Below are 26,021 nucleotides of genomic sequence, written 5' to 3'. Positions count from 1 at the left end.
GGGCCCGCAGCCACCAAGGACGGACACAGCTCTCCGAGATGTCACTCGGCCATGGCCTGAGCACCCTCCCGATCTCTGGGGGAGGCCTGGGAAGCAGAGGTGCAGGGTGCACTGAAGGCAAATTTACCTCCAAGGTCACGTAAACACTGCCTGAAAACCTGATGTCCTGTATACAACAAAGAGAAGTTGGGAGAAAAGAGTAAAATACAAAACAAAACAAAACCTGGAAAAAGGAGAAATAATGCTTATTTGGGGTGAGTTCTGAACTGATTTGGAGAACGTTCCTCAACCTATATCCCAAAGTGACAAGAACTTAATTCCCAGAACAAAAAGCCTCCAATGCCCCAGGCACAGGATGTCGTCACAAGTTGCCTAAAAGGGCAGTGGCACGGTGAGTTTTGAGTTTCAGAAAAACTCACAAGTCCCAGGCGGGCAGATGGGGAGGACAAGAAAGAATAGAAACTGGAAAACCAGAGTGGGAGGCCTCGTGAGACCCAAGCTGCTGTTCTCAAGCCTGAATAGAAAGCGAAGCAGGCGCAGGGCCAGGCAAGTCCTTGCACCCTGTGCTGGCGGCCTCTCATCAGCCCCAGCCCCGCCCTCATTTCTGTGTCCACACCTGGGTGGCCCACCCTAACTGTCACACATGGGGGATCATGAGCTCTGGTGAGGGACAGGCCCATGCTCACACCTGGGCGCCTCTGGACATCAGAGGGAGAGGGCCCTGCAGAGCCTCTGGAGCACCCACTCCCCCAAGGGCACTAGGTGGGGCCCAGAGCCCTGAGCAGGAGCAGGGCCACCTCGTCACTGCCATGGCTCCCCCAGGAAGGGACTCAGAGATGCTCGGCCTTCCAGCAAACACCCTAAGAAGGTTTAACAAAACCCCAAGTGAGAAAGAGAGCACCGGAGTTGGCAACGCCCGACTGCTTGCACAAGTGAAGCAGAAAGACCACCCCAGAGCTTGGAGACCCCCACCCAGCCTGCAGGAGCACATGCTTTCCCGTGATCCCTGCAGGTGGCTCCCATCCCCTCCCGCGCTTGCTTGGCTGTGCAGTTAAGACGCAGACCAAGAAAAGCACAAATTTTGCTTTGTCTTTTGGCAATACTGTCACCTCAGCTTTCTTCTTGTTTCACAGATATGTCCATGTCCCTTGTTTTATTTTTTACCTTGCAGTAGCATTTTTACCCCCAAACACTGCACAGATCCCCTGCCATCTGAGCTGGAACCGCCTTCACCCTGTTTGTTACCCTCACAGTTGCACTGGGTCTGGGTCAAGTTGTTTTCTGTGATTTATTTCCTTGTTGGGATCATCAGGCTTTTGCTCTCCAGACACCTTATTTGTTTATAGTTTCTGCAAAGGTTTGGATGATAAATACAGTCTCGGTAAATCTCCAGCAGCAGTTGTTCAAAATAGCATTGAACGTTGGGTTTTTGTTCACAGGCCCCTCACAATATGAAGAACTCGAGGCTTTTGCTTTTTACTTCTCTGACTCTGATTCTCCACCTCTGTTCACAAAGCCTTTGAACTGATGCTAACATCCTATTCAAAATACACTTTCAAAATGCACTTTTAATCTTATATTTAATAGGTGATAACATTTAAAACCATGTTAACGTTTTCTAATTATAAAATGCTTATTGTAATATATAAATGTATACCAAGGAATTTGTAACTTATTTATATAACATATAAAAATGTTCATTATAGAATACATGAGGGATATCAAAAAAATATAAAGAAGAAAATTAATGTCACTTGTATCCCACCACCCAGAGGACAGCCCCAGGAAAGTAGGGACATTCCTTTTAGCTTTTCTTCTACAAATGCATTTACTCCAACGCACTCCTGTGAAGACACAACTATTAACTTGTGCACCTCATCTATAAGGTAAGTCCATAGATATTTTTAAAAATAAATTGCAATTTTGGGTTTCGCAGGCTAACATGCAGCCTGAAGAGCAACAGGGACTCAGGCCAGCTCAGCTGCAATGCCGACCCTCCCACACCTGTGAAATCATCCAGAAGGTGCAAATCTTGGGGATATTCCATGACCTCCTCATGGCCTTTGACCCTGAGGGCTGGAATGGGTTTAGGATTAAAATGCCGAGATCAGCTCAGACTTTGTCTCTCCACACTCTGACAGAACCTACATCATAAAGGCAGGATGTAGGGACTGGAGAAAACACCCCAGATACTGTTTCTGGAGTATGGAGGGGGCGTCTGGCAGCCCTCCCTCCCTGGCCAGAGCCCTTAGGGCTGGCATCAGCACTAGGCCCTCGCTCAGCAGCCTCTTGTATGTCAACAGGAGATTGCACGGCCAGAAAGAGGAGGAGTGGCTTGACCCAGAAAGGCCAGTTCCTGCCACAGACAGCGTCTCAAGAGCAGCTATTACAGATCTAAAATTATCATTTTGGGCATGGGCCTGAACACGAACTGACTTACAGCAAATGTACTGTATAAGAAGCAGAGGTATCAATCAATAACCTTGAGAAATATCTTACAACGAATACTTGATGGAGATTATCTGGTAACAACAGCCCCTTCTAAAATCTTCTAAACAAAGAGTTTGGAGTCTTCCAGAGGTTGAACTTTGGGACACCCATTTCTCCTCGTGACTGGCAGCTCCAAACTCTATTTTCTAAGGAAACATTTAAGTTGACCAAGCTGACTTGACCTTGGGGTGAGGACAGTGAACTTCTTCTCTTTGGGCATGTGGCCTTGGTGGCATCACCACTTTCCTAAAGGGTCATTGTGGTAGCTTAAATTGGCCACTTGGGTACTTACAACTACAAAAAACCCAAATGCCAAAAACTTTTTTTTTTCCCCAAGGAGCCAGTTGTTAAACATTTACTACAAACCACTGGAGTCAGCCCAACAGACCAATGAATCAGTTCCTGGTGTCCTTGACAAAACACTGGTGCCCCCAAGCTGCCAACAGCCTCTGAGGCCCCTCCCCCACCACCCTCTGAGACCCACCACCAGTTCCTGCTGCTCTGTCTTAGCCAGCTCTGAATATGCTTTGATGAACAGGCTGGCTCTCACCGGAGCAGACTTTATCCTCCTCCTCTGCCCCAGCTGTGCTGAGACTTGGCCCTGCTGTAGGCCTGGGAGCAGGGACGGGTAGTGAGGGCAGGTCTTGAGGAGAACAAAGAACATCTTGCAGGGAGCCCGCCCCAGGTGAAGTGTCACACAGGGACAATCAGTTCTCTGGCAAGCGGGAAGGGAGTGCCTTTGCTGCCTTGGAGGCTCCCAGGGAATTTGGGGGTTGAGACTCTCAGCTCACCTACCCAGTTGTCCACACCCAGTCTTAGGGCCATTCCCTATCTGGCTCTGGACTTTGACATGGCTGTGGTTTTGGTCTCCTCCACAGCTCCGCGACTCTGTCATGTGCTAGGCCTGATTTCCAACAGTGATTTCTCCTACCTGGTGACACAGAGACCTGACTCTGCAGACCTCCCAGTCTGGCCCTCAGGCTTTCAGACCTGTCCAAAGTTGTCATCAAACTGTCCTAAGCCCACCACTTTCTTTCTTCAAAGTGTCCAGCTCCAACTAGGGAGCCACCCTTCTCCATAATCATGATCATTGTCACCTACTCATGAAACACCCCGTGGGCTGCACCTTGTCACAGCTGACCACAGCTGGAAATTCCTTTCTGTACAAGACCAGATAGTAAGTGATTTTTGCTTTGTGGGCCTTTGTAATCTCCACGGCATATTCTTTTGACTTTGCCTCCCTCCCTGTCCCTCTATCCCATAGACCACAGGCCAGATTTGGCTTGAAGGCCATAGCATGCTGGCCTCTGATCATTACAATCCCTCGTATCTCTAGGAATGGGGACCCTGTGGCTTTGAGACAAGTGAGCAGTTCAATTCTAAAGTGAAATCCTGTGTGAGGGTCCACTTTCAAGAACTATTTCCAGTACCCAATATCTTAGTTTAGGTTCCCTAGAAACAGAGCCAGGTGTAGACTTAAGAACAAAACCTGTAGGGGATAGGGGATATAGGCAATCCCAGGACAGTAAAGTGGAGAAGAAAGAAAAAAATGCACATGAATTCTCTTGCTGGCCACACTCAGCAGGTGCACATCCTCAGCCCCATGGACTTCTCAGGACCTGCCAAGTGAAAAACCATGCCTTGGATCTTTGCCCAACCAAGGGCAAAGGGCAGGGAAGTGGCCAGCTGGCTCTCTCCTGCCCCTGCCCCCCACACTGAGGGACTTTGGGAAGAACCCCAAAAGCACCTACAATGGTGACCTTCTTGGGCTCTAAGTGACAGCCACCTGGGCTCCCATGCCTGGCAAACCCAGGACTATCTAGGACCCAGCCCCTCTCCAGGTGTGTGCACTGGAGCACAGTCTGCCACCTGCTGAAGGAGAGCTCAGGGACAGGGCTCCATTCTCATCTGCTTGTGATCTGAAAGACTCAAACAGTGAGTCTTGATCAAGACTCAGTGAGAGCTCAGATCAAGATGAGCCTCCCAGAGTGGACGCCCAGCCACCAGAGTCGTCTTCCGGAATCCTGTTTTAATATCATCTTCATCTTCACTGCATGAGTCCTTCCCAGCAGATTCACAGCACGGACTGCAGAGGTGAGAATGGAAGGCTCTATCCTCAAAGCTCCCTTGCTAGGGACCTCCTGGTTCCAGTCCTCCCCTACCCCCTCCTCCTTATGACTCCTGGGTGTCTCCCTATTCTTCCTGCCCCACATCCCCACCGCCCACACAACCACTCCCCAGCACTCCCTCACCTACAGCTGTCATGGGCCCCTTTGCCCGTCCTGGGTCCACCAGCCTGCCATCACACCCCGTTCACACACACACAGCCAGCATGTGGGTGTACGTGGGGGTCTGCATGGGAAGTACAGTCTCTGAGTGTCCCCAAGACCTGGACCACCTTCTGTAGCTCTTTATTTCTGGCTCTTCCCTTAAGGCTAGGGACACTCTAGCCTGGAAAATCTGCTCCAGCCCTGGATGGAAAAGCCAAGGATGCTGCCTACTCAGAGGGCCCAACCTTCAGTAGATCACTCAGCATCCAGAGCCCAGAGCATTGCTGGGGATTCTCCCTGGACTTTCATACAAGCTAATCCAACAAGCTCTCTCAGCGTGGCCACAGTCTTGATGGGGATACCCAGGTTTGTACCCAAGGTTGGGCCTCCCCTGGGATGGCTGTGCCATATCCTTCTGAGCACCTGCTCTGAGAGGTGGGCGGGACGTCCGCCCATCGGTGTCAGTCATCCCAGACTATTGCTCCACAGCTGGGTCCTGTGTTGATCTCCCATGCCGGCCATTGGCTTCATTCAGCAGCATCAATATCACCCTTGTGCAAACAGGCCATCCGCACTTTTGAAGAGTCCCCTGGTGCTGGTGGCAGCAGGCCAGAAGGATCCCATTTGTCCTTCTGTGCACAGAATGGTCCCACCCACCCATGATCTCCTCCCTGTAACAAGGCCTGGAGCAGGTGGGCATCTCCCATTTCCCATTCCTCCTCTTCATAGGGCTCCATCTGCTGAGGAGGAGCAGAAGGATGGGGACACCGTCTCTCATGATGGAACCTCCGCAGGCCTCAAGGCTGCTGCTGCCACAGCTGTAAGTTACCTGGGCCTTTGCCCTCAACCAGTTGACCCATCACCACCCCAGAGGGGATGCCTCCACCCTTAGGGTAGCCCAATCATACCCCTTCGTTGCTTCCAACAAGCCTTGGTCCAGGAAAAGTGGTGCTTTTTCCTCATTGGGCACCAGGAAGAAGCCAGCAGGAGAGAATAGCCAAACACCACAAGTGATACACAGCGAGGCACAGAGCAGCACTCACTGCCGGGCAGGTGTACAGTGGAGAAGCAGGCAGGGTGCACAGGTACCCCCGAGCTCTCCTCTCACAGGGAGAGTGCTGTGGTCCAGGCACAGCGAGTGGACAGTGGTCCACAAAGGGGCCTGCAGCCCAGCCATCTCCCCTTGTGAGCCTTCATGGATTTGGAGGGGAGTTAGGAGAGGGTAGGAAGCACGTGACCAACCAAGTCACACAGGAGCTTTTGGGTGGGGAGAATGTTATGGGAAACAAGAGGGACACTGGAACTTGGACTTTGGTTGTTCATGACCCCATGGCCTCCTCTGCTGAGCCAGCTCATTCCCAGGCTCTGCAGGGGTGGGGTGGATTCAGTGGCCATGAGATCATTCTGAAGACAAAGGTTGTCTCTCCTTGATGATGTAGGACGCAGACCCACATGATTCCTATTGCGTCTTAATATTGAGGGTGCCTGTTGTAAAGGGATGATAGGGACACAGGCATCTGCCTTGTGAAGTTGTGAGGATTAACTAAGAGAATGTGTGCCAGATGCTAAGTGTGACACCTACCCACAGTGAGCACGAGCTCAATGGCAGTGTGTTTGCATGGCCTCTGAGGGCCTCACCCATCTGTGAATGTGAAATCTCCTGCATTCTTATCAGTGTCACCCCAGGATCAGGGACTTTGTTGCAATTTGGCTGGGGTTGGGTTCGAACCCACCACCCTTGGTATATGGGGCCAGCACCCTACTCACTGAGCCATAGGCACCACCCAGGATCAGGGACTTTGATGGTGCCAGGCCTGTTGGTCCCCAGGGCATGCAGGCCCCTTTGTGGACCACTGCCCACCCACTGTGCCTGGCCCACAGCGCTCTCCCTGTGAGAGGAGAGCTCGGGGATCCCTGTGCACCCTGCCTGCTTCTCCACTGGATGCCTGCCCCATTTTCTGACCCTGCTCCAGGATATCCATGTTTGATTGGGTGCCAGCTGGGCTACCCCTAAATGACACCACCAGCAATGTTGGAAGAACAAGGCTGAGGTGACAGCCATGGGGGGCACATGGTAGGCAAAGAGGGATGTGGTAAGAGAGCCTGGTACAGGGGCCAGGAGACCAGCGAGACAGCAGCCTTCCATCCTGTGAAGGAAGAGGACTCCTGGACACAGGGGTCACCTTGGACATGAAGGATCACCTTGGATGGAGAGGGAGGCCTTGCTGGCAACCTGCCTTTCCTTGGGCCCCTCCAGGACAGTAAAGAATATTGGCCAGAAATCCCGAGAAAGGACTCAAGCTACCAACAACCAGAAAACCTGATCTACAAATTAGCCTACAAGTCCTCAAGGCAAAGACCAGACTTGCAACTCAGAACGGGAATGGCCTACAGCATCACTGCATACTGGCTCCCCTCCACCAAAGGCACAGCTGTCCTCTCTGTTAAATCCTTGGTTTTTCTTTTAATGGTCTCATGACCAGAACGTTTGACATTTTAATCCTTTCTCAAGTGACACAGTAGCATATAGACTTTGACTTTGGTTAAAACCATGCTTTTTACTTTCAAAACCAGTAAGGAGGAGTCAGATAGATATATATTTTTAATCTTTAGATTCCTATACCAATGAAAAGGAGATGGACAACACAAAAAAGGTAGAATCTTGGAGGCACTGATTTATTCATTTATATTTTTAAGACACAATAATGAAGTAAACAATCCCATACAGAATGTTGTACAGCACAGACAAAGCTACAGCTATTTAAATTATTTTCAATTCTGCCAGAAAATAGATTTATTTGGGACAGGTATTTTTAAAGCAATAATAATTGCTGTAGGTTAAAAGCCCACTGTGCCTATGTATGATTTTTTTTTAAAGCACAACAAGCAAACAAAAAAATTTAGCAAATTATAATAGAAGGAAACTTTATAGAACAATGTGCACCTATGAAAAAGCAAAACACCTAAAGCCCATCCTATCTGATGGTGAAATATCCAATGCTTTCTTCCTTAGGTTGGAGCAAGACAAGGATGTCCACTCTGACCACTTCTATTGACACTGGATAGTGCTCCTAGTCCTAAGACTTGCTAACCAAGTCCTCAGTTGCCCCAGATGTCCTTCGCAAAGGGGTCATGAAGACATGGACACTGACATTCCAGACCAGGTAGTTCTGAGCAAAGGTGTGCCCAGGTCCCTTTCACCCACTGTCCTCCACGGTGAGGCTGCCCATCGACACCCGTTGTCAATGGCTCAATCTTATGACTTTCTGGGGTAAGGCTGATGATCACATGCACACACAACACCCACATGTGTCTCCCCCAAACACAGGATATCCTCTTTGGATATGTATTTGGAGCCTGCATGACGAAGATGCATTCCTGGGCTCTCACCTGTAATCCCAGCACGCTGGGAGGCCCAGGTGGGTGGATTGCTTGAGCTCAGGAGTTTGGACCAGCCTAAGCAAAAGCAAGACCCTGTCTCTACTAAAAATAGAAAAACTAGCCAGGTGTGGTGGTGGGCACATGTAGTCCCAGCTACCTGGGAAGCTGAGGCAGGAGGGTCGCTTCAGTCCACAGGTTTGAGGTTGCTATGAGCTATGATTATGTCACAGCACTCTACCAGGGTGACAGAGTGAGACTCTGTCTCAAAAAGAAGTAAAAATTAAAGTATACATTTTTTTGTATTTGTCCACAAACTACCTCATGTCCACTGCCAGGTACCTGACCTCAGTCACCCACCTGGCTCACAGCCTCCCCAATCACTAGAAGCAGGTGGGCCTCACTTGCCCTGTGTAAGACACCGGGCAGCTGCCCATGCCCTTGAGCTCACCTCTGGGAGCTGGCTGAGGGTGTCCCTGTGAGGAGCTGGCAACATGCCCACCTGGGGTCACACAGAAAGCTGGGGTTAGCCGTGGGTTGGTGCGGGGTACAGGGAAGCTGAAGAGTAGGAGTCAGGCATTGCCGCCTCTACTGTCCTAGACCTAGAAGGGGGCTGTGGGGCTGGAAAGCCAGAAATGTTGATATAGTGTCCTCTCTATCTCCTTGGAGGGGACTCTCCTGGCCACACAAGCCCCACTTACAGAGACAATTCTCCTCCTGGCCCTGTCCTTTGCCTTCACAGACCATGAGATCCACAGGAAGAAAAAGCAGCAGCTGGCACGGGGCCTGGAGTGTCCTGGTTGCTCAATGAGTGAACTGGCAAGGGTGTGGGGGCCTGCCAGGTCCAGGTGGGCAGGGACAACTTGAGCCAGGCTCGGTGGTGGACACAGACTGGTAGATGGGTGGGTGGTGGCATAGCAGCCTTCAGACAGACATGGGATGGATGAAGGTTGAGACCAGACTCCATCTTCCTTCACTGACATCACCCCCGGCGGGCCTGGGGATGCTAGCTTACCACTGGACCCCAACTGAAGGGCTGTCCAGTCTCTCTCTCCCAGCGCCAAGAGTAATTTGCCTGTCCAAGAGCTCTGTACTGGAGGTGACAGCTAATCAGTGTGGGCTGGCTAGGAAAGGATTCATCCGCCCTCCTTCTCTAAACTGAACACCCCAACTCTCACTCCCCCGGCCCCCATCTTGGCTCAGTGAGCATGACAGCTGATCCTAGGAGTTCACGCCCTACAGCTCTCCCCTCTGCTGGAGCTGGGGTGGAGGCTTCTGTCCAGGTCTGCCCTTGCAGAACTTGCACCCCATCTTAAACAACATTGCCTCTGAACCTGCCTCAGCCCCTACTATATGGCCCCACAAGCAGGCCACCAATGAGGAGTATCTTTCCATGTCCCTCAGTAGTTGGGTGTTAGCGAGTATTTGTGAAATGAATGAAAATTGACAGTAACAGGAAAGAAGAAACTACCGGCAAAGCACTGAAAAAACAGATTTGGGAGAGTTCTAGAGGTTCACAGCCATGGATAATTGCTAGAAGAATTGATTTCAATATTTCTTTCTTTTTTTTTTTTTTTTTTACCAGATTTATTGGTGGAAATAGAGGACTAAATTTAGACAGGAAATGTGACAGGGGGCTGCAGATTGAATATGGACCCAGGAAAACTTGAGCATGAAGGGAGAATCTCCGTGAGGTGGAGATGAGCTGTCTGTTTACTCTTGTTTCCAGAACAGTGAAGCTCCCCATTGACGTCAATGCAAGTGAAGAAACAAAAGGAGCTTGGGTGTGTGCAGGGTGCAGCTGGATTTGCTTGGCATTTGTGTGTGTTAAGGAAAGGAGGCGGAGAGAACGCCAAGGTGTCAGTGTCAGAGACACAGAAGGAGGGGCCACCTGACTGTGAAGTGTGAGCCACCAGGCCTCCCAGGGCTTACTCCAGAGGACTGCCCTGATGAACTTGATGTTTGTCCTGGTTTGCATCGGAGAAGCTGCACACACACCTTGTCAAGTAGAGGGAAAGAAGTGGCTTACACACAGAAATTTTGGCATGTGGGTTAGCTGGCTTTGGGAGGAAACAGCTTGGCTGACTTACAGGCTACCGGTTCCCAATTTTTCCTACTGACCCATCTCTGGAAGACTGAAGGGAGAGGCTACCGGCCCGAGTTCCTTAGGAAACACAAGTGTCTCTTCAGCCCTCAGACCCTGGACAACTTTACCTTCTCCGTCAGACCCTGCACTTCCACAGCACCAGTGTCATGGCAGCCTGCAAGCTGTTCTGTGTCCTGAAAGTAAGTTTCGGGCTCCTACCCAGTCTGAGGAGAGTTGTACTCCCCCAGACACTTTATTTTTTATTTTTTTATTAATATAAATCATAGCTGTGTACGTTAATGAGATCATGAGGCACCATACACTGGTTTTATAAACAGTTTGACACATTTTCATCACACTGGTTAATATAGCCTTCCTGGCATTTTCTTAGTTATTGTGTTAAGACAATTATATTCTACATTTACTAAGTTTCACATGTACCCTTGTAAGATGCACCACAGGTGTAATCCCACCAATCACCCTCCCTCTGCCCATCCTCCCCCCTCCCTCCCAACCTCGTTCATGTTTCCATGGATGGAGCTGGAACATATTCTTCTTAGTAAAGTATCTCAAAAATGGAAGAAAAAGTATCCAATGTACTCAGCCCTAATATGAAACTAATTTTTGGCTTTCATATGAAAGCTATGAACCAGTTATAATCCCAGACACTTTAGATAGAAGTCTGGGGGCTTGACTTGCTCAAAAAAATGCTTACTGAAAGAAAAAAAAATCCCTGACAAGGCCAGGCACATGGCTCACCTGGCACAGTGGCTCACCACCTGTAATGCTAGCACTCTGGGAGGCCGAGGAGGGTGATCACCTGAGCTCAGGAGTTCAAGACCAGCCCTAGCAAGAGCTAGACCCCATCTCTACTAAAATTAGAAAAACTACTGGGGTGTTGTGGCCACCTGGGAGGCTGAGGCAAGAGGGTTGTTCAAGCTCAAGAGTTTGAGGTTGCTGTGAGCTATGAAGATGCCTCAGCACTCTACCCAAGGTGACAGAGTGCGACTCAAAACAAAAAACAACAACTAACACTCGACCAGGTGCTGCAGGGTCAAGCGCTCCCTCTGTGGCTTGCAAGCTCCGAAAGCCCTCCTTCTCCAAATGCCTGCCCCTGGAGTGCTGCCTTCACAGAGCCTACAGGGGTAACTCTGGCCCTAGTTAATTTATAACTCACACCACTCAATTTAGTATTTGCTTAAGTTCCCTTTTTTGTGGATGATCCTTTCTCACTAATGATGTGCTTAGGGGGCAGGGACACAATTTTATTTCTTTTGTCCCCCTTTGTAGTAACAATGACTCTATCTCCTGAACCGAAAATTGCAACACATGGTCTCAAAAATAAGAAAGGCCATTCGCAAGCTGATGGTGACAGGGCATCTCGGTGGCTGGTGGCCGCGCACCAAGCACTACAGAGGGAGCGTTCCGGTCTCCTCCTGGGCAGCTCCAGCGCCCAGCTATGAATGAATGAGTAAATGAACGAATGTGAATGAGTGAATGAAGGACGCCTTCAGGATGTTCATGGCGGCACTGGACGCTGCGAACGCGCCTCCGGCGGGTCGCTGAAGGTGGAAGTCCTCCGGGACCAGGGACCTGGTCTTCCGAACGCCAGGCCGCAGGTGCGGGCTCTCCCGCCCCGCAGTGGTACGCGCCACTCCGCGCAGCCCGAGCCGGCGGGTGCGAGCGGTCTTGAATGGAAGGCGCTGACGCCGGAAGTGGGAGAGACCACTTGGGAGCACGAGGGGGGGACACGAATGCGTCGCGTCTTCATTGAGGAACCGATGCGGTGAACATGGAGTTCCATGTGCGTCTTATGTAAAGAGAACGACGGGCTCCACCACCAATGGGAGCGCGGTGCTCGCAGGCCCCGCCCAGCATGTATGCAGATGAGGAGGCGCCGAGGCCAATGCGGGGCGCCCGGGGCGGGCGCGGCGCGCGCGGTCACGTTTTCCACTATGTGACAGCGGCGGGGTGGCGGCGGCGGCGCTGGGGGCTACGAGCTGCTGTGAGCCGCGGCGGGCGCGGGGCAGAGCGGACGCACCGACTGGCCGACCGAGGGACGCACCGGCCGACAGACGAGGACGCAGCTGGCGGTGAGTGGCGCGGCCGCCGGGCGGGAGCGCGGACCGGGGCCGCCCCGCTCTCGGCTTACGTAACCACTGGCGGCCTCGGGCGGCGGGGCTGGGGTCCCCGCGCGCCTGCCACTCCGGCGGGGTTGGGGGCTCAACTTAAGAGTTTTCCGGGCCACTGCACTCCCCGACTGGAAAACGGCTGGGATGGGGCGTGTTGGGAGATCGTCAGCCTTACTCTGAATGTAAACGGTGCTGTCAGGCGCTCTCGGTGTGTTAGCTCACAGGAGCCGCTCTGAAACCATTAGCCCCATTTTGTAGATCAAGAAACTGAGGTCCCTAGAACTTACGCGACTTTTGTAAGATCGCCGAGCTATTGAGTGACTACCACAGCGGACTGTCGTTCGTTCAACGATTTTCTTTTAATTTCTTTTACGAACACTCCCTCCCCTTCAAGGGAAAGGCCAAAGGAACTAGGGGTCAATGCAGCTGTCCCTGGCACACGGAAGGCCCTTTGAAGAGCCGGATTCCCTCTCTGAGGCCAGAGAGCCAAGTGTCAGGCAGCGGAAGGGCCGTGGATGGGTGCTGGTCCAGGAGCTTTTCTGGAGCCCCATGGGGCCTGGGATGGGTGAGCAAAGAAAGGAAAGTCCCAGTGCCAAGCGAGGCCTGGAAACGCACCCTGGACCATCTTGTTTTTCCCTGTTGCCAAGATGGATAAAGGGGGAGGGGGGAATCCACTTTGTGGTAGCAATCACACCATCCTCCTGGGGTGTTCCTTGGCTACCAAATTCAGATGTGGACTGGGGGGTCAGTGACGTCCTGCTTCCCCCTCCAGATGGCCAAACTAAGGGATGACAAATTGATTACCAGAGTTTCTTTAACATACACAGAAGGAATCAGTTCGGAAAGCTGATTCACACCCACAGAATGGAGCCAGAAGGAACCCTGGAAATCATCCAGGATAACCCCTGGGCTTGACAGATAAGGAAACTGAGGCCCAGATACAGGCTGGGCACAAGCATGACAGGGCCAGGCCCAGGGTATGAGCAGGGTCTTTATATCACCTGGGTCAGTGTACCTTCAGAGGTTCAACGAAGGCCTGAAATTGGGTGCTAAATCCTGAGTGGGCTAGAGATCAGAGGGAGGCGCCTCAGGTCCCCCAGATGTTAAGAATCCCAGCACTGTGGCAGAGGCCCTCCTTGGACACCTCTAACCTCCTGTATATGGCACAGCAGGCCACTGGCCTTCTGCTTGGATTTCAAGCAAGGGGAGATGCCCACCCTCTACCCCCACCTGGGGTTTCTGGTCTCAAGCTGGGTTTGACTGAGAAAAAGACAGGACTTTACCTCAAAGCTTTCATTGCAAATTGAGATTATAAATATAAGGCCAATTGTTTTTTGTAAGGTAGGTAAGTATAATGAATTGAGGGACTCTTTTTTTAAAGTGGGAACTACGTGATATGCCAGTGTAGGGATGGATCGTGGGTGTTCGCAGTTATCTGTCACTGACATCTTGGTGTGATTCATGGGTACAGAACTCACACAACCCTTGCTTTCTGTGGAATTCTAGGCAGGAAGGGGGTGCCGTGCACCAGCCAGGTGGCCCCTGCTCTGGGCCTCAGGTTCCTTTAGAGAGAAGCTGAGGCTGTGTAGAGGGGCTCTCTGAGGTCTGTGTTAGTTCCTGGGTGTTTAGACACCTAGGCAGGAAATGAGAGGTTTCTGGCATGCTCTTGCCTTGGAGTCGCATATGACCCTGTGAGTCGGGTCTGCCGTGCTTAGAGAAGGAAATAGGAATGGTGCTTCTTGTGTGCATGGGGCTTTCTGAAAGACACTGGTAGGCATGCCTCTGGCTTTAAACAGTGATGCAGCTTCACCAGGGCTCAGCAAACCACAGGCTCCATAAGGCCATTGAACAGCTGGCAGGACCACTAGCATTTAGTGAGGAGAAAGACTGACACTCTGGATGTTGCTTTTATCTTTTGAAAACTACGATATTTGGCGGGACTAACTGGAAACATATAACTCTGAGTTTTGCAGATGCTCTGTGTGCCCCCACCCTTGTGCAGAGGTAGATGGGGCCTCACTGGGCCCTGCCCCTAAGCCTGTGCTCTTCTCTGCAGAGTTAGGCTTGTTTCCACTCTGTGTGCTCATTGTCTGCACAGTTAGAACAAGTCTGTCACTGTATTTCCAAGGAGATTAGAAGCAGTAAATGAACAGTAGTGACTGGTGACAAGGTCTGGCCCCTTAGTTTTCAGAGGCTGGAAGCCTCACTCTCCTGGAACTCAGAGTAGCTGGGTCCCTGAACACTGAAGTCAGAAGGCTGACACTTTTGAATGTGTTACTGTTTTAAAATCTCATACTTCCACATATTCAAGGATTTAAAAAGCTGAGTTGAGAGCATTTGAACGTTTCCCAGGGAGGCCAGACAATGCCTCTGCCCGGCGCCTCCTTCCCCTCCTTATTTGGAAGGCTGTGGTCATATTTTCCTCAGTTACCCAACTGTTGCCATGGTGAGCATGGCTGTTTATTTAGCAGGAAAAACATTTTCTCAGGATTGCAGCAGGCCGGCCTCAGGGAGTAGGCTTCTACCAGGAAGTAGAAAACATGTTATAATGTTTGGGGCTGTAAAATCCTGCCAGGCTTGCAGAGACAGAGTACAGGCTTTATGATCCTGTTACGTAAACTTCGAAAACAGGTAGAATTAACCAGGCTGTAAGAAGCTGAGCTACTGGGGACCCCAGGGGTAGGCAGTGGCAGGGAGGGCCCCCAGCAGCCTTCAGGGGGCTGGCAGCATCTTGCCTCCAGATCCAGGAGCTTATCAGTGCTGTGCATGGACATGGTCAGTGTGTGAACACATGTCAAGTCATGACCTGCTGATGCAGGATTTTTCTGCATGTCACTGTACTTCTGTTTCAGAAAAATGACCACTTTAAGTGGTCAATCCCTATGCTGACTTCTCATTTTCACAAAGAAATGTATTTCTGCCTTAGGTGTGAGGGTACTGAGCGCTAGAATGCTTCACCTGGTGGTGGCAGTGGAAGCTGGAACTGGGACCCAGGGTGTGCTTTTGTTCCTGCTTTTAACCATTTATTATGGAAAGGATGAGTATATGTGCAAGCAGAGGCTAGTGTCACAAGCCCCTGTGAACCCATCAGCTAGGTTCAAGCACTCAGCTCCTGGCACCCTGTCCTCTCTCCCCATCCCAGACTCCATGATCTCATCCCAGACTACACTTTCTGAATGTTCCTCTGTCTGGTCAAGGTGACCTTTCCTACCAAAGATGTGACGTGGTCAGGGGTCTGAACTTAACACCTTGCCTCTGACTGTTCTCTGAGGCAGAGCCAGCGGGTGGACACATGAAGGGGGGAGAAGGGGCCCTCGAGGGCAGGCTCACCCAGCTCCCGCAGTCCCTTTCAGCCAGATGTCATTTTCCCGACTGCGCCCCAGTCCTCTGTGCTCAGGAGCACACTCCAACCCCCCCTTGGGATAAAAACAGTTTTCCTAGGACCTCTCCAGGGGGCCTGGCAGAGCTGGCATGAGCTGGAGCTGGGCAAACTTTTGTGGAAGGAAGAGGTGAAGTCTTCTTCGACGGGCACGTCAGTTTCACCAACTTGGCAAAATGAGATTGGTCCATTAGGGCCGCTGGTGCTGAGAGATACACTTTCTGGAATGATGAAGTTTCTGATGATTTGGCTTGGTTTGTCATTTCACACTGCCAAGCTTGCCTGACCCTCTGCAAAAATACTCATGATCGCATGACACCCCCAGATCACACCCAGCCAGGTTCCCGGGGCCGGACCCATCAGTTCCCCCGAGCACACTCAGACTCCACCTATGTGGTGCTCTTCCACGGACGTCCTTGTTGCCTGGGCTGGGGGTGGTGCTGGTTCTTAGTCCTTTTGATATAAGTCAGAGGTAGCACCCCTGACAGTGAAATGTCCTTCCTTTAATTGCTTTTGTTACTCCTGTCTGTTTTCCTGTGATAATAAAAGCTAAAACTACATTTCAGATATTTTGCACAGGTTATGTCGTTTAGTCCTCCAACAACCAATAGGAGGCAAGAATTGTTGTTACCCTATCTTATGGTGAGGACACAAGGCACAGGGAGCTTAAAGAGCTTGTCCAAGAGCCGACAGAAAGCAGCGAGACCCAACTGAAACCCTGGCTTTCCAGGGCCTTTTCACTTATGCACTCTGCCGCTGCCTCTGATTGCCTTAATAAGTCACCCATGGCAGAAGGGACCAGCTGCTAGTCTGGGAGAGGTGTGGGGAGGTCGGGAGTGAGAGAACGCCCTCCACACCCTGGGCAGCCCCACGGAGCTCTACTAACCCATAGCAGGAGCCCCCTAAGAGGTCTTGTTTCTTCCTTGCCCCCACCCTGCGATCCCAGTAAGGTATATAAGTCAGATTGGTTGCATAGAGCCTCCCCCACCCCCGCCCAGCTCCCTGTCTCAAGTGCTGACCCTGCCCCCGTACTACTCTGTCCTATCACCTTCATCTCCCCAAACGCGTCAGACCCTCACCCACTTCAGGGTCTTTGCTCCTGCCACCCCTGCCTGGAACTTCCATCCTCCAGTAGCCCACGCTCTCCCTCCCTTCAGGTCTGCCTGTGTTCAAGTTCTCTTGAGAGCAGAGTCCAGAGCAAGTGCTTCCGTGGGTGATATAATCCAGGTAGCAAGAGGGAAGAATGCAAGCTGACACCTTCCTGAGATGGCCCCTGCCTGGCAAAGACGCTGCCAGTCGCTGGGCCCCATAGGCCCTCATCCTAAAGGCCGTCCTAATGGGGGGGCGGCAGGTAGGAAGGCACACAGCTTCAGGACTGTCCTTTCCAGGGACATGTGGAGGGCTTTTCTGCCAGCTCCTTCTTGTCTCCTATCCCCTGTGGTCAAACTTCATGCCAGAGAGTGAGCTCCCCCTGTGTCCAGGGTCCTCGCCGGGACCTTTGGCAGCAGCTGGGATGCAAGGCCCACACTGTGGTATGGTGCTTTACCCAAGTTTTCAGGAGGCAGTGGAGCCAGAGACTGGACAGCCTCAGGTGTGAAGTGGTTGCATGCCCAGCAGTGGTGGGAAGCAGTGAGAGGCTGCAGGCCTGGGAGGTGGGGAGGCCGAGGGACTCTTGAGTGAGCACGTGTGAGGGCTTGTGCGCAAGATCCTTGTCAAATGCCCCCCACGTGTGGTCCCTCCCTCACACTTCACGCCCCCCACCTCACGTCCTGGTCTCCTGCTCTGCTTCTTATTCCTTGTTGCTTGTCTATTTTCCCAGAGAATGAAAGTTCCCTGAGGGCAGAAAAGGTGGCTGTCCCCTCCTCCACCCTCACGCCAGCCCTAGTGTGGCAGCGTCAGGGCAGGTCAACCCGTGGAAGCTGCTGGCATGTGGCCAGCCCTGTAAATGCCACTTAGCCCTTCTTACTGTTGCAGTTGGCCGTTCTGCAGCTTGTTTGTCTCTGGCCAGGAAGCCCCCGCATTGGTCCATCTGGTCCCTCCTTTTAGTGGGTGCCTAGCATTCTGTAGCACAAAGGTGTGTGCTTGGCCCTGGGGTCCCAGCAGTGGGCAGCTCACAGCCCCTACCCTGTAGAGCTGTGTCCTAGAAAGGGTAAACTGCGCAACATGTGGGCGCAAGACGGGAGAAGCAGGCAGCAAGGAGACAGTGTTGTTCCTGCAGGCAGCTCGGGGCTGAGGCACAGTCAGAGCAAAGTCCCTGAGGTCATGGACTGGACCAAGGGTAGACAGGTTACAGGACATGCCCAGGAGGTTGCAGGGACTGGACCTCGCAGAGCCCCCAGCCCCTCAAGGCAGAGCATGGGCTGGCGTGGGCTTCCTTCACAGGGATCCCTCTTGCTGCTGTGTGGACATTATGGGGCAGTGGTTCTCAATCTTCCTAATGCTGCAGAGTATTTTCATTGTTACAAAGGGGTCATGACCCACAGGTTGAGAACTGCTGTAATGGGGCCAAGTGCAGGAAGGATCCAGTTCGGAAGCTGAAGCTGGTGCCCGGGCAGGATGGTCAGCAGACAAAGTCTGTGCCCCGGAGAGGATGCAGTTAGCCTCCTGCTCACGGTTCTATCCGTGTTTCTATTACTCCGCACAAGCATTTCTGTGCAGTGCCTTCCTAGGAGTGGGAAGTGTAAGAGCGTACAGATTGTGTGTTGCTGGGCACCCAGATTTTCCTCCAGAAAAACTTTCACATTACACCGCCATGCACAAGCGCCCGCCCCCTCCACCGACCAGCACCAGATGCAGTCGGTCTGCTAATTTGGGTGACCTGATGGGCAAAGTGCCTCGTCCTTTGCATTCTCCTGATACTGATGAGGTCGAGCTTCTTTCCACCAGTTCACAGATCTTTGGTATTTCTCTTGGTCACAGACTTTGTGTTTAGTCTCTCTCTTCCCAAAAGTTACCTTTCATTTTTTCATTGAGTTAGCTAGAACTTCCATAAAGTGTTTTGAAAGCCTGAAAGCAGATTTGCCATTTTGTTCCTGACTTTAATTGGAAGGGCAGTGGCATTTTAGGTTTTGTGACTTAGGGCATCAATCCATCTGGCTGTCTAGCCCATAATAAGCAAGTATCCTCTAATTGAGATTTCTCCCCTTTGACTATAAACTTTTCCTCTCATGGCTACATGTAGACATTGGCTTCTGAAAATCTAATATTGTGGAAGAGATGTCCAAGACTAGCACGATTTTCCTCGCTTCGTAGGCAGCCTGCTTGTTTTACCCCTGGGTGTTGGTAGGATTTTCTTTATCCGTGGGAATGTCACTCTGCTCAGGATGTCCTGAGCCACTGTACTGGTCCTTTGATTGGCAGATTCAGATCGGTCTTCAGCTCAGGATGGTTTTCTTCACATGTATCTTTCTTTATGGTTTCTGTCATTGTTCTGGTGTCTTTTTCAGAAAGAAGTGTTATCTATAGGTAAAACTCTGTGTAGGGTGGGGCTCAGTGGCTCAGGCCTGTAATCCCAGCACTCAGGGAGGCAGAGGTAGGAGGATTGCTTGAGCTCAGGAGTTTGAGACCAGCCTGAAGGAGAGCGAGACCCCATCTCTACTAAACATAGAAAACTAGCCAGTTATTGTGATGGGCGCCTATAGTCCCAGCTACTCAGGAGGCTGAGGCAGGAGGCAGGAGCATGGCTTGAGCCCAGGAGTTTGAGGTTGCTGTGACTGTGATGCCACAGCACTCTACCCAGGGTGACAGAGTGAAACTCCATCTCAAAAAAAAAAAAAAATCAGCCAGGTGCAAACCTGTGCACCATAGTCCGGCTGCTCTGCTCAGGAGGCTGAGGTGGGAGGATCATTTGAGCCCAGGAGTTGGAGGTTGCTGTGAGCTATGACACCACAACACTCTATTCAGGGCTTGGCCTCGGACAAAACCCCAAACTTGGCTTCCCTCCCTCTCCCTCCCCTTCTTGTGTGTGTGCTGGTCCTTGCCCTTCTCATTTGGTAAGTTTCTCCTGCCTCTTCTCCATTCACTGAAAAGTCATTTCTTTGTTATTAACTCTGAACTTTGTCCTTTCTGATTTTCTGTTCTAATGTGGCATTTTCCTCCCATCTATGGCTTTATCTCATTCTTCGTTACTTGTTTCATTGAATCCATCTTCTCTGGAATGTTCAGGGTGCTGCCCTGAATCTGCTTGTTTCCTCTGTGCCGTGAGGGTTGTGTGTTCTCTTGTCTTTGCCATGTTACTTTTCTAAAGCCCGACGTTGGTGTTTCTGTTTATGAGCTTGTGAACAGAACAGGTAGATGAGCTCTGCTGTTTGACCCTGCATTGGTCCCACCTCTCACCTGGATGCCCCGGAGCAGTTCCCTCCTGATGGGCTGGATCTGAGGGTGAAGGGTTGTTGTAGAGCTCAGCAACCCACTGTCAGAATCTGGTTCTTGCAGTGTGGCCTTCACAGCATTGCCTGGGTGGTTTTGGCCCCTCTCTCAGAGCTGTTGGGTAGAGATGGGACCTGGCTGTTCAGGGGGAGGCATGTCCAGGAGCAGCTTCCCGCAGGCTCTCTGTTCTGTGGCCCTCCTTCCCCTGCAGCTTCCTCCTGTTCATTTTCCTGCCCACAGAGCTCCCTTGGCTCCAGCCACCTCCTTCCGCATCCAAGGATAGCAAGAGGAGACAGACTCTAGAACCTTCTTGGCTCTCCTTCCATCTGAGCTGCAACTAGAAGGAGGTGCCTTCACTTTGTGGCAGACACTTCCCAGCAGTTCTCAACCTGTGGGTTGCGACCCCTTTGTAACAATGAAAATACATCGTGGCATTAGGAAGGTTGAGAACCACTGCTTCAGACCCTTTGGGATTTCCAGGGTTGCTGACAATGGTCCCTTGCCCACCAATTTTATAACCCTTGGTGGTTTCACGTGGGTTCAAGTGAGGAGATGATGGAGGGGGATAGTGATTTATAAAATGCCGACTCCCGGGGCTGCCACCCTTTCGGTCGGCCTCCATTTTCACAAGAGCTCCCTGTGCAGGGTAGTGATTAGTGATGCTTTTGTCTGCCTTCTGGTGAGGCCCTTAGCAACCCAGCTGTCTGCCAAATCCATGGCAGGTAGGAGCTCCATAAATAAGAACACCAGTGACATGATGAAGTGACACAAGTGTGACTGATCTTGACTAGTATAGTTTGTTCAGTAAACTGCGTGGAAAGATTCAAACGGCTGGTCCATGTGGTGGGTCTGTGGTCACTTGTGTGTGCTTTTTTCAACACTTGACCACATTCTCTCATTTCTAGCTTCATTCTGAAGCCCGACATGAACAGATATGCAGAGTTTCCCTCCAGCTCCAGTAACCCCACCGAGGAGCCCATGGAGCCCAAGCCCAGCCAGGCCCCCCCACTCCAGGACGACGTGGACATGAGTGGGGGCTCCAGTGGAAATGAGGCCACTGAGAACTGCTCCACAGGGCGGGACTCCCAGGGCAGTGACTATGACGACAGCAGGAAGGAGCTGGGGATGCTGGTGGAGCCGCCGGACGTCCACCAGAGGTAGGCCCCACCTCCGGCTGGGCGAGCAGGACAGTTGGTTTGCTCAGAGCGCTCCGTCCACTTCTGCTTCAGCTTCTTCCACGGTCCTTAAATGGGCATCACTGAGTTGTTCAGAAGTTTGAAAATCTTATTAACTGAGAAAAACTAAAATTTACTTAGGGCAGTTTATAGGAAATGAACTTGTGCCTTTGTCTTGTGTTGTACCTGCCAACTCCCCTTTTCTTGTCATCTGAAGGTCCCATTTGCATCTTATCTTGTATTATTTTTTTAATTATCCTACTATGATATTATCTATTCTATTATCACTGGTGGGATGGGGCAGGAAGTGGGTGGAACAAACAATTGCTCAATGATGTTTTTATTTCTTGTTCTTACAGTCCGAATGCCTTTAGCCTGATGATGGCCACTTCTGAACACAACCCCTCTACGAGTGGGTGCAGGTGAGGCTGCCGAGTACGCCGTAGTGTCTTCTGGGAAATAGAAAGACGTTTTATTGGAGATCAGTTTTTTAGAAGTGACATGATTTCTAAGTCCTGCTGAAACTCCTTAGTGTACATGGCTGTGTTGGTGTGACCTGGCACCTCCTGGCCTCTCATTCACTGGCTGTGTCCCTGTGGCTTTTCAGAGCCCCAATGTTGCACAGAACCTGCAGCTCCACCCAGCCCTACTCTAAGCAAACCTCACCTGAGTCTTGGGCATGTTCATTTGGACCGTTCCTCACCCTTTTTAGAGTAATTTGTGACATCCTTATGTCCTCTGTCCATTTTCATGTCATCTCTGGAGCAAAATCCCCCTCCTAATTCTGGGCAGGTGGGCGCTTTGCCCTCACCTCAGAATCCTGATCCCACCATCCCTCCTGCACCATCTGCTCTAAGCAGCTCCATCTTCATCAGCCGGGGCCACTGTCCTACCTCCCTCCATCTTTGTATCCTTGGATTTGAAGATCCTTCTCAAAAATCCCCATTCCTCTTTTCACAGAAAAGCCCAGCTCATGGTTCACATTTATGTCCCAAGAAGTCACTTTGATGTCCTCTGTAATTCCATCACTCAGTCCTTTTCTGCCTGGGACAGGGGAGGCACAGCTCAGTGCACAGCCTGTTCCACCAGACTGCGGGTTGACCAGCAGCCCTTCCTAGGCCAGGCCCAGTGCTAACCCTAGGGAAAAGAGGCCAAGTGGAAGGACTTCTCCCTCATTCACTTGAGTTAAAGCTGTGATTCATTTTTTTTTTTTTTTTTTTGCAGTTTTTTTGGCCAGGGCTGGGTTTGAACCGACCACCTCTGGCATATGGGACCAGCGCCCTACTCCTTTGAGCCACAGGCGCCACCCTAAAGCTGTGATTCTTAACTGGAAACAGTTTCTGTCCTGGCAAGAGACATTTGGAAATGTCTACAGACATTTAACATTTTTGGTTGCCATAACTGGCAAGGGTGAGCCTGGGGATGGTGCTAAACATTCTGAAGAGCCCACAAAGAACTCCCCAGACCAAAATGTCTGTGTGCCCCGGGGTTGAGAAACTGGGGACTAACATGTAATTGCTTCTTTCTTTAATTCTGCAGTAGTGACCAGTCTGCCAAAGCAAACACACACAAAGAACTGATAAAAACACTGAAGGAGCTGAAGGTCCACCTCCCTGCAGATAAGAAGGCCAAGGGGAAGGCCAGCACACTGGCAACTCTGAAGTATGCCCTGAAGAGTGTGAAGCAAGTGAAAGGTACGTCTGCCCCACACCTGCTCCAAACCTATAAAAATAAATTTAAATTCTCCCAAACTGCATCTTGGATTGTGTTGTTTCTAGAACTCATTCCCAAAATGGCAGAAGGAAATGCTAAAAATCTGATGACACTGGCCTTGATTGGAAAACTCAATACACTGGAAGTTTTCTATTATAGCACTTGACTTTTAAAGGAAAAAGGAACTTTTTCTGCTCTGGGCTGGGTTACGTCATGATCAGGGAGTCCAGCATTGTTTAGGCTCTAGCAAAAACATTGGTGTTTGAGACGATGACCCCAAGTCCAGGAAGGTCATTGCACACTGCTCATATCCTGCAGCAGTGGCCTGATGGTGTGAGCAGCTCAGAGTGGAGTTAAAGGAAGGAAAACATCCTCAGCATCTAACTGGAGTCTTGTCCTGCCTTTAAAATACAACGTGAAGAGGTACAAGAGGGGAGACATTGTCAGATCTCATCCTCAGGAGACCATCGCTGTGGACCTCGTGGTTCAGGGCCTCCGGCAGCTCGTGGCGTGTGTGTCTGGAGCTTGAGTCTCTGTCCTGCCGGTCACTTTGCCTGGAAAGGAGGCGGTGAGCAGACTCCACCTTCCACCACACGTGGGCGACAGGGGGGCCTCCAAATGGTAGATCCTGCTTCCGTTTAGATATTTGGACTTTACTATTAGATGGCAGAATAGGCAAGAACTTTTAGAGCCAGTCCATGATATATAAGACTGAGGCTTTTATGTGAGAAAGTACACATGCACCTCTTCAAAGATGCCGTGTTTGGTCACAGATTCCAAAAACAATCCACAACCTCAGGCCCATTAAATATGTTCCAGTAGAATTAGTCCTCCTCTGACTGCTGCTGCAGCTAGCCCACCCCTACAGGTACCCTATCTCTGGGTCTCAGGTGGTTTCAGGGACAGGCAGGAACGCCCCCCTGTGAAGTCAGCCCCGCACTGCCCAGTGGACCTAGAGCCTGGCTTTCCGCACCCTGTCCCTAGAGTTGAGGCCAACTCCCCTGTATTGGGGTCATCAAGGATGGTCCCAAAGGCCTGAGAGGCCTGGCCTTTAGTCCAGGAGCGTTCAGAGGGACGGCAGAAATCTTGGGGGTGGTGTTTGCGTCTGCATTGCTACCCCTACAGCACTGAGAGTGTGAGCACGTCCTTTTTCTTGACAGCGGAAACCACCAGCCCCTAAACCTGAGGAATTCCTTAGTTGTCGAGAAGCCCAGAGACTGTCAGTAGCAGCCAGGGCACAGGAGGGAGGTGCCCTGTGTAGCAGCTGTCCTCCCCTACTAGTTGGGGGGGCGCTCCCTCCCCACCCTGTAAGCGTGTGCATTGGTTCACGTACTGCACAAGTGCCCTGAGATGCTGGTGGGTCCTGCACATGAAAAACACACATTAAAAAAAAAAGAAAACTCTGGCTCAGCACCCATAGCTCAGTGGTTAGGGCACCAGCCAAATACACTGGGGTTGGCAGGTTCGAACCCAGCCTGAGCCTGCAACTACAACAAACAAATAGGTGGGCATTATGGTGGGCACCTGTAGTCCCAGCTACCTTGGGAGGGTGAGGCAAGAGAATCACTTAAGCCCAGGAATTTGGGGTTGCTGTGAGCTGTGACACCACGGCACTCTACTGGGGCGACATAGTGAGACTCTGTCTTGGAAAAAAAAAAAAAAAAACAACTCTGGAAGGCTGGATCAAGGCAGCTTTGCTCCATCATCACTGGCCATTGCCCCAAGACACAACAACCAAAGAGGGCAAGGCTCATACTAGCAACGTAATGCACACAGTCATATTTTTTAATGTCTGGGCAACTTTTTATTGGTAGAGAGCAGGTCATTGGCACTCATGCCGGGGTCCCTTGAGCCAGAGGTAAAACAGCTGCTGCTCTGCTGTGTGCTGGGTCGTACCAAGGTTTGGGGTGTCCTCTTCAGCTCCAAAGCCTCTGTAGGCTCTTCCAACTAAGCCTGCTGTCCATTAGGTGAGGGTCATTGTGGTCAGAGCAGAGCACTGCTGCAGCTGGTCAGCACTGGTCAGGCCCAGAGGTGCCCAGCTGGAGTCTGGTGCCTGTGGAGGGCACCGTGCTAGAGTGTGTGCCAGGTGAGGGCCCTGCTCTGGAAGGAGGAGCTGGAGGGGAAAGGTCACTGCCTCTAGCTGCTCGGCTTTCAGGTGACTGTGTTGGTTTAGGAGTTTCATTTTTGCGTCTTCAGTAACTTCAGAACTATAAACAGCTACCATTGGAGACACTTTCTGTGCTTTCCAGCAGTTTATATCTTGATTTTAGAGCATGCTCAGAAATTTACTCATGTCCGAGGCTTTGGAAGGTGGAGAAACACAGCTCAGACAAGACACAGCTGTGGGTGCAGAGGCTCCGTGTTGGGCTGCAGGGGCCCAGGTCAGAGCCTGGAATGCAACTTGGGTTTCACGTGTCCGTGGCCTGAAAACAGGCAGCAGCCTGGAGCCAGAGTGTTTGCTCCTTTTTGGAGTGGGGGCTGCTGCAGCCTGTGCGTTTGATCACCCCCAAATCCTGCCAGATGCAGCCAGGATGATGTGTGGACTCAGATCAAGTGGCCCTCCACTTCATTTTCTAGTCTGAACAATTTCTTTCAAATGACTTTTCTTGTGCTATTTGTGTAAGCAGTGATTCTGCCTGGATGGGGGTGTCTAACAGGGCCCCCCATGCAGTCAGACGCAGGGCTGTCGCCCAAAGTCCTGTGCAAACAAATGGAAGCTGAATCATAGCTTACAACCCTGTGGAGAAGGTCAGGTCAGGCAGAACTCCATAGCCATATCCTTTAAAATAATGAGTTTATCATTTTAAAAAAATTGTAATCATCCTAACACAGATTTCCAGGTTAAAAAGAGAGAGAGAGAGAGAAATTCTGTAATCAAAGGCTGCCTGATTTTCGGGGGGAGGGGGGGAGAGTCAGATTTCTGTTCATAAGTTCGTCTTGCCTTCATATTCCGGGGTGTTCTGTGTCCTGGGAAGGCGGTGTCTGCGTTCCTCACTTTCATTTGGGAAGTACAGCCCCCAATACGCAAGA

General features: G+C 51.2%; 1 protein-coding gene and 1 long non-coding RNA gene across 3 annotated transcripts in view; both read left to right on the top strand.

Moving 5' to 3' along the window:
* The first annotated feature begins 1,287 nt into the window (after positions 1–1,287).
* LOC128590854 (uncharacterized) lies at positions 1,288–7,907 on the top strand. Its single transcript, XR_008381350.1, has 3 exons — positions 1,288–4,425; positions 4,459–5,580; positions 7,774–7,907. It is a non-coding gene; the product is annotated as an uncharacterized LOC128590854 (long non-coding RNA).
* Positions 7,908–12,157: 4,250 nt separating this feature from the next.
* PER2 (period circadian regulator 2) overlaps positions 12,158–26,021 on the top strand; it is a 40,601-nt gene continuing 26,737 nt past the window's right edge. For both annotated transcript variants that reach the window (XM_053596520.1, XM_053596518.1), the window contains exons 1-4: positions 12,158–12,317; positions 21,009–21,260; positions 21,638–21,700; positions 22,818–22,972. In XM_053596520.1, the coding sequence (XP_053452495.1) occupies positions 21,028–21,260; positions 21,638–21,700; positions 22,818–22,972 (451 nt within the window). In that variant the 5' untranslated portion in view covers positions 12,158–12,317; positions 21,009–21,027. The remainder of the gene's footprint in view (positions 12,318–21,008; positions 21,261–21,637; positions 21,701–22,817; positions 22,973–26,021) is intronic.

This window comes from Nycticebus coucang, chromosome 7 (genome assembly GCF_027406575.1).
Source record: "Nycticebus coucang isolate mNycCou1 chromosome 7, mNycCou1.pri, whole genome shotgun sequence".
In the NCBI taxonomy this organism is placed as follows: Eukaryota; Metazoa; Chordata; class Mammalia; order Primates; family Lorisidae; genus Nycticebus; species Nycticebus coucang.
Note: the sequence above shows the minus strand (reverse complement) of the source record. Positions and strands in the feature narration are given on the sequence as shown.